Source organism: Neovison vison, chromosome 7 (genome assembly GCF_020171115.1).
Source record: "Neovison vison isolate M4711 chromosome 7, ASM_NN_V1, whole genome shotgun sequence".
Taxonomy (NCBI): domain Eukaryota; kingdom Metazoa; phylum Chordata; class Mammalia; order Carnivora; family Mustelidae; genus Neogale; species Neogale vison.
In genome coordinates, this window is record NC_058097.1 from 193,139,836 (window position 1) to 193,148,700 (window position 8,865).

The following is an 8,865-nucleotide window of genomic DNA, read 5'->3' on the forward strand; positions in this document are numbered from 1 at the left end:
ATTGTTCCTCAGTAGGATCATCTAAGCAAATCCTAGGCTGGCCCCCACATTTTCACTTTCCCGGTGCAGTTCTTGTGTGGAGACCTAAGTAATTGGTCTTTCTTTCTCTGGGGAATCAGAACTTTGTCTGGGAATTGTAGGGACTGAGCCCATAAACAAGCTTATTCCTGTGTGCAGGTCTTCAGGGACACCAGACCAGGTAAATTTCTTCAGCGTGCCTCCTGAAAAACCTTCACAGGGTCTCAGCAGATCTCTGGACAGGTAAGTTCACCCCAACCATTTACTTAGTACTCATCCGGGATGTGAAGACTACATATCTTGGGAACTTATGGATTCAAATCAGACTCAGGAATGAAATATCTTTTCTGCTTTCTTCTGGGGACTTAACTCCCTGTTCTCTGAAACCTCAGTGGAAGGGACAGAGAAATGACTCAAAGCACGGTCCCCAGCACCACTTCTGGTAAATTAGACAGTGTGAGCATTTCTGCAGATAAAGGAACAGTCATTATGAGGATTCTATTCCACCTTAGGATGATTTCTGTGTTAGGGCTGGCAGAACTGATGTTTTAAAAGGCCCTCTCTACAGACAGGAAGCTTCTTAAGTGATTTGAAATATTTGATTTCTGCTCCTAGACAGACCTACTAAATTGTTTAACATCAAGAAAAGTAAGTGTCTCCTCTCCTGGATGTTCACATTGTCCAGGTGACAAACCCTAAGATGGAAAGATTCCCTGATGCTGACTGGTGGGCTTGCAGATGCTGGTGGACATCTAGGACACTAGCTCCTGTCACGGTGCAGTTTGTCCGAACACAACTCAGGTTTAAATAAGTTGAGGACAAGTTGTCCAGTTAGAGATCAATAGAATACCTCTTGAAATCATTTTAGAAGATATTTATAAATATTTTCACTCTTATTCTTCAGCCTAATTTTAATATAAATGATTAATATTAGATACATATTTTTATTTATTTATTTATTTTTATTTGAGAGAGAGAGAGAGTAAGCATGAGTGGGGAGAGCAGAGGGAGAAGGAGAGAGAATATCGATCAGTCTTCATGCTGAGCACATAGCCCCACTCAGAGCTTGATCTCAACATAAAATCATGACATGAGTTGAAACCAGGCTCCTCCACATTATGTACATCTTTAAAGTTCTTTTCTGACATGTTATTATTTGGTAGGCTTATAAAATATTTCTTTTCAAAAACAAACTTGAAAAAATATGTGTAAGAAACTAGCTTTATCAGAAACAAATCAGAAAATTTCTGAGTAAGAGAAAAAGTCTTTATTTCAGTAACATACTTACCAAGATAAAAAAACAAACAAAAAAAAAAAAACAAATGAAAAAAAAAAAAAAACCCAAGCTTTGCTGTTAGTGATATTTCATTAGAAGAAGGAATTAATAAAAGAAGGAATTAATAACTGGTAATGATATATGCAAATATATTTTTTTCAAAGCTAAGTGTATGAACTCATAATACACAATCCACAGTTACTATTGTTGGTACTTTTTGTTTTCTCTTGTTAAATTAAGGATGTTTATTGAGTATATTATATCTCCGAGTGAAATATGCACTGAGCTGCTTTATGTGCACAAAACAAACCAGAAATGTTTTGTGTAAAGTCAGTATGACCATTCCATTTTCCACCATGAACCTACCTGTATATTTCTTTTCAGATGTGGTGGCAGGAGAAAAGAGATATGGGATATCTAGTGCAACACAATCGTATGACCTCATCAGACATATTTGATGTATGGAATAAAGTATCTTAGATTCAGCAATCACCATACATTAAAGAAAGAATCAGGTTGAGGGAGAACACAACCTGCATTATTTGTTAAATATATAGCCAGATATCACGTGTCCCAGTTGCTTAAATATGCAAAATTATAATACACTTGCTATTTCACATTTCAACTATGAAACTTAGTGAGATAAAATGAGTTACTGGGACACAAACAGGAAACCACATTTAAATATTATTCAAAACATGCTAATAAGAACAGCTGGAACCAATTATCCTGCGTTCATTGTTAACAGGCTCTGTACTAATGCATGTTTGTATATTATTTCATTACAGTCACACAACACAAGAATATAAATACTTGATAAAAATCACACAGCTAATAATTGGTGGCCTAACATCCAACCAACCAAGTGACCAAACAAACAAAACACATAAAGCAAAACTGAAAAACCATAGCATTAATCAATATTAATAATACACAGACTCTATGTATGACTTAATCTCATCAAGCCTCAACTGTCTCATCAGACATATAAATAATTATGTTCATCTTGTAGGACATTCCTGGGAGATGATGAGATCTTTATTTTGAAATGGCTAGCATTGTTCTGGGCCGAGAATGCCTCACATAGCAAATAATGTTAACAGTCTTCTCTATGCCTTTCTCTGAATAAGGAAAACAAAATGCTCAAACTTGAGCAATTCAAAACTACAGGTAATATTTTTCAAAACATCAAAACAGGCTTTAAACAATTTAAAGAAAAGAGCTGTAAGATGGATGAAATAATAGAGAACACAATAATAGAGAAGTGTCTGAGCAGGTAGAGGTCAGAGGTAGTGGCAGGAGAAACACAATCATTTAAAAAAAAAATTCAGTTTCTGGATTTTCTAAAAAGGAAGACTAAGGAGGTAGAGTCTCTTGGTGGGCAGCTGAAATAGCATAGTGTGGTAGAAACTGTTACAGAAAACCCAGCATTGTCACAGTATTTCATGCAGAAAAATAAAATTTCCAAGCGTGGTGATAAGATGTGGATTGAACAGACAGCCACTGGCAGCTAAGTTAAAAATAACTGAAAGTCACCGGAAGTCACTCTGGTTCATCAGCTTCTTATATGTATCTATCATTTACCATGGTAAACATACACAGAGGCATGAATGTGTATATGTAAATATATATTCATGCAATATTATAATTAATATATTTAATATACATATAAATATTAATGCATATACTATAGTAGATTAATATATATTCAATGAATATAAATTATATTTAAAACACAACTGAAAAATTAATGGCTTGTTACAACTGTTCTATTAACCTGAAACTGAAAAGATAGGGGTTGGGAGGATGGGTGAACTTGGTGATGGGTAGTGAGGAGGGCACGGATTCCATTGAGCAATGGGTATTATACACAATGACTCATGCAACACTACATCAAATTAATGATGTGCTATATGGTGACTAACATAAGAAAAAAATGAGAAAAAAAAGTAAAAAAAAAATAAAAGAATTTTAAAAATGAAACAGAATTTTAGAATGTTTGTATTTCTCTATTTTGTTAAAAGGTGTGGAGAAATACAATAAGGTCTGACATTTTTAATTGTGAACAAAAATAATCTGATTTAAATGAGACAGTCTAAAATCTAGCATCTACCAGAAAAATCAACCTCATCATCTACTAATCTCCACTCATTTTCCCTCCACAAAAAGATGAGAACAACAAAATAAATGGCCTCAGAAAATCTCACCCAGGTGACTGAGTTCATTCTCATGGGAGTCTCAGATCGCCCAGACCTCCAGATTCCACTCTTCTTTGTTTTCCTGCTGATCTATGGGCTGACCATGGCAGGGAACCTGGGCATCATCACCCTCACCAGTGTTGACTCTCAGCTCCAAACGCCCATGTACTTCTTCCTCAGGCACTTGGCTATCATCAATCTTGGTGATTCTACTGTCATTGCCTCCAAAATGCTGGTAAACTTCTTGGTTACAAAGAAAACCATATCCTACTATGGATGTGCAGCCCAGTTGGGGGGGTTCCTGGTTTTCATTGTCGGGGAGATTTTCATGCTGGCTGCAATGGCCTATGATCGTTATGTGGCTATTTGCAAGCCCTTGCTCTACATGGTAGTGGTCTCTCCACAGATGTGCATACTGCTGGTGTCCCTCACTTACCTCTACAGTCTGACCACAGCACTGACTGTCTCCTCCTGTGTGTTCTCCATGTCATACTGTTCTTCCAATGAAATCAACCATTTTTACTGTGATAACGTCCCTTTGTTGGCATTGTCCTGTTCTGATACCTATCTTCCAGAAACAGCAGTGTTCACCTTTTCAGGGACCAATTTGTTTTTCTCTATGATTATTGTTCTAACATCCTACTTCAACATTGTGCTTGCCATTTTGAGGATCCGTTCTTCAGAGGGCCGACGAAAAGCCTTTTCCACCTGTGCCTCTCACATGATGGCTGTCACTGTGTTCTATGGGACCCTTCTCTTCATGTATTTGCAACCAAGGACCAACCACTCCTTAGATACTGATAAAATGGCCTCTGTCTTCTACACCTTGGTGATACCAATGCTGAATCCCCTCATTTACAGCCTAAGGAACAAGGATGTGAAGGATGCTTTGAAGAGATTCCTAAAGAACCCTTGTCAGACTTTCAAATTAAAGTAAATTTAAAGCTTCAATGGTCTTCATTTAAGACAATCTCTGAAAAGTTAACCTGCTCCCGAAAAACTAATCTCTGGTAAATACAGAGGCAATAGTTAAAAATTACATGGATTTCAATGGGAAGGTCTTAACTCTTTGTATTCTGACCTCAAATATCCAACTTTCCCCAACACAAAGATGTATTAGTTGACCAAGGAAAGTATACTTATTTAAGTAGTAAACAATAGTTTCAAAATAAATACATTTTAAAGTGTGACACAACTTGCTACTGAGTTTTTGTAATTTCTAGCCAAGGATGAAAAAGTCTGAGACCCGAGGAAGGAATGTGAGAACACTTCTTGGAATATGATTGAGTCAGGTCATCTTACTTGCCATAGATCTGTTCTTTTCAACTATTAAAAGTTTTATTTTTCCTTTTTGGTGTATTTTGGGTTTCAATTTCTTAACTTTTTTGAATCCACTTTTACCTTGCACTTAATATAACAGAAAAAGAATAACAGAAAAAGAAGTCTTCGGGTCAGAATAAAAACTGAATAAAATAATGCTTAGGGGCACCTGGTTGGCTCGGATGGTTGGGCTTCTACCTTCAGCTCAGACCATGATCTCCTGGTCCTGGGATTGAGCCCTATGTCTGACTCTCAGCTCAGCTGGAAGTCTGCTTCTCCCTCTCACTCTGACTCTGCCTCTCCCCTTGCTTGTTCTCTGTCTCTGTCTCTGTCTCTCTTTAAATGAGTAAATGGAATCTTAAAAAAAAAAAAAAAGAAGAAGAAGAAGAAGCTTATACATACATTGAAATAGAACATTTAGCAAAACAGAAAAAGAAAGCATACAAATGAGGATTCTACTTTTTAAATGCTCTCATGTGCTATATGTACACAAAGCAAAATGTTGATATTTATCATGATATGATATAAAATTAATATTCTCCATTTCATATTATCAGAGCAAACATTATGGTATAGAGGTCATTGTCTGTGTTATGGATTCAAATTTCACTACTTTTAGCATTTTTATTTAGTGTGTTTTGGAGTAAAGTGTTATTAGAACAAAAATAAACCATTGTCTTCAAAGTGACACCAACTCTCAAGGACACTGGGATAAAAAACACAAAAAAAGTTAACAGTCCTTATGTGCCATAGCTCCTTCTGTTCATGTAAAATGCTCCTAATTTACAATAGAGTAAGAAAGACTAGTCAAGGCATGCAAGTCAGACAATATCTGGAAATAAACTAGATGTGAAATTTTCAGGGATTCTGAAAGAAGGAAAAACCAGGACACTCAGATCCATGAATCAATTTCTAATTTTAGTCATAAATAAACAGCAAAGCTGAAAATAAAGTCACATTATATGATGAACACTTCTGGTCTCTTTTTTCTATGAAAGGCAGCATGTTCACAGTTCTGGGGATTTGGACATGGGCATCTATGGTGGGTAAGTGAGGGCACATTATTCTGCCTAAAACATCTACATTTATATTGACATATATTCTATAGCGAGGCAATCTAAAATCTTGCACCTGTCTCATTCATGAGTACTCAATGGGATATTCTCTCAAAAACTTGCATACTATATACCCTTTCTGCATATATTAGCTACAAAATTTATCCTAAACAAACTATACACAAAGTTCTCTTTGATTGAAGGATAAACTAAAATCATTTGGTTCAAAGGTAACAAACTGTATGCATAAATACCCAAGTGCTTGCATATCACTAGAACACATTTATCAGAAATAAATCAGCCCAATCCACCAATCAGGCAGGCACATCAGCCCAGTACCAGTTGTCCATGGAGTAAGACAGGGAAGATAATTTATATGGCAACTTTGATCTCCAACAGATCAAACTTACCCTGTCAGATGTTAAGGCACCTGTACTTCTAGCTTATCCCTGACTAACTGCTCTGGAGGTTCCATGGCTTTTGTGTCCATATAGTGACAACAAAAGTCCCCTGGTGGTGAAGGACAGAGAAGATGCAAGACTTAGCCATAAAGCAAGGTCTGACAATACCTGTGAAATTTAGGGCACACTTCAAACAGGACCACAGGACCGCACAGAAGCAGTTGCTTTGACCTGATTCCATATATGGGGATGTTCAGTTGGTTAAGCGGCTGCTTTCAGCTCAGGTCATGATCATCCTGGGATCGAGTCCCACATCGGGCTCCTTGCTTGGCAGGGAGCCCGCTTCTCCCGCTGCCTCCATCTGCCTGTGCTCTCTCTCTCTCTCTCTCACTCTCTGACAAATAAATAAATAAAATCTTAAATAAATAAATAAATAAAATATAAATACAAAAATATCTTCTTCTTAAAAAACATATACAATGTAGACATTGCTGCTATAAACATTTGAGTGCACGTGCCCCTTCAGATCACTACGTTTGTATCTTTAGGGTAAATACCCAGTAGTGCAATTGCTGGGTCATAGGGCAGTTCTATTTTCAACATTTTGAGGAACCTCCATGCTGTTTTCCAGAGTGGCTGCACCAGCTTGCATTCCCACCATCAGTGTAGGAGGATTCCCCTTTCTCCATATCCTCACGAGCATCTGTCATTTCCTGATTTGTTAATTTTAGCCATTCTGACTGGTGTAAAGTGATATCTCATTGTGGTTTTGAGTTGTATTCCCCTGATGCCAAGTGATGTGGAACACTTTTTCATGTGTCTGTTGGCCATCTGGATGTCTTCTTTGCAGAAATGTCAGTTCATGTCTTCTGCCCACTTCTTGATTGGATTATTTTTCTTTGGGTGTTTTATTTGATAAGTTCTTTATAGATCTTTGATACCAGCCCTTTATCTGATATGTCATTTGCAAATATCTTCTCCCATTTTGTCAGTGTCTTATGGCTTTGTTGACTGCTTCCTTTGCTGTACAGAAGCTTTGTATCTTGATGAAGTCCCAATAGTTCCTCTTTGCTGTTGTTTCCCTTGCCTTTGGGGACGTGTATAGCAAGAAGTTGCTGTGGCCAAGGTTGAAGAAGTAGCTGCCTGTGTTCTCCTCAAGGATTTTGATGGATTCCTGTTTGACATTTAGGTCTTTCATCCATTTTGAGTCCATTTTTGTATGTGGTGTTAGGAAATGGTCCAGTACCATTCTGCATGTGGTTGTCCAATTTTCCCAAGACCTTTTGCTGAAGAGATTGTCTTTTTTCCACTGGATATTCTTTCCTGCATTGTTGAAGATTAGTTGACCCTAGATTTGAAGGTCCTGTCTGAGTCCTCTATTCTGTTCCATTGATCTATGTGTCTGTCTTCGTGTCAGTACCATACTGTCTTGATGATTACAGTTTTGTAATATAGCTTGAAATCAGGCATTGTCATGCCACCAGCTTTGGTTTTCTTGTTCAACATTCCTTTGGCTATTTGGGGTCTTTTCTGGTTCCATATAAATTTTAGGATGATTTGTTTCAGTTTTGTGAAAAAAGTTGATGGTATTTCTATAGGGATTGCATTCAATGTGTAGATTGCTCTAGGAAGCATAATCATTTTAACAATATTTGTTCTTCCAATCAAAGATTTTTCTATTTCTCTGTGTCTTCCTCAATTTCTTTCATGAACATTCTATGGTTTTCTGAGTACTGATCCTTTGCCTCTTTGGGTAGGTTTATTCCTTGGTATCTTGTGGTTTTGGGTGAAGTTGTAAATGGGATTGACTCCTTAATCTCTCTTTCCTGTCTCATTGTTGCTGTATAGAAATACAACTGACTTTTGTGCATTGATTTTATACCTTGACACTTTATTGAATTTCTGTATAAGTCCTAGCAATTTTGGGGTAGAGTCTTTGGGGTTTTCCTCATGTCATCTGCAAAAAGTAAGAGTTTGACTTCTTTGCTAATTCAGATTTCTTTATTTCTTTTTATTGTCTGAATGCTGAGGGTAGGACCTCTAGTACTATGTTGAACATCAGTGGTGATAGTGGACATCCCTGCCATATTCCTGACTTTAGGGAAGAAACTCTCAGTTTTTCCCCATTGAGAATGATACTTGCTGTGAGTTCTTCATAGATGGATTCATGATATTGAGGTATGTACCCTCTATCCCACAGATTAAAACTGTGAAGAGTTTTAATCAAGAAAGAATGCTGTACTTTCTCAAATGCTTTTTCTGCATCTATTAAGGGGATCACATGGTTCTTGCTTTTTCTTTTTTTATGGAGTGCATGATATTGATTGATTTACAGAAATTGAGTCAACCTTGCAGCCCAGAAATAAACCCCACGTGCTTAAATTGAAAATCCTTTTATTCTACTGTTGGATCCTATTGTCTAGTATTTTGGTGAGAATTTTTGCATCCATATTCAACAGAGATATTGGTCTGTAATTCCCCTTTTTGGTGGGGTCTTTTTCTGGTTTGGGGATAATGTTGACCTTATAAAATGTGTTTGGAAGTTTTCCTTCCATTTCAACTTTTTGTAAAGATTCAGAAGAAAAGGTATTAATTCT

The 8,865-nt window shown here is 36.9% G+C and overlaps 1 protein-coding gene across 1 annotated transcript; it reads left to right on the forward strand.

Moving 5' to 3' along the window:
• The first annotated feature begins 3,481 nt into the window (after positions 1-3,481).
• On the forward strand, positions 3,482-4,429 carry LOC122913653 (olfactory receptor 8J2-like). Its single transcript, XM_044260304.1, has one exon. The coding sequence runs from the start codon at positions 3,482-3,484 to the stop codon at positions 4,427-4,429; it is 948 nt and encodes a 315-aa protein (XP_044116239.1).
• Positions 4,430-8,865: the final 4,436 nt, after the last annotated feature.

Coding starts and splice junctions, on each gene's coding strand:
- LOC122913653 (XM_044260304.1), top strand. CDS start 3,482: ATGGCCTCAGAAAATCTCACCCAGGTGACTGAGTTCATTCTCATGGGA.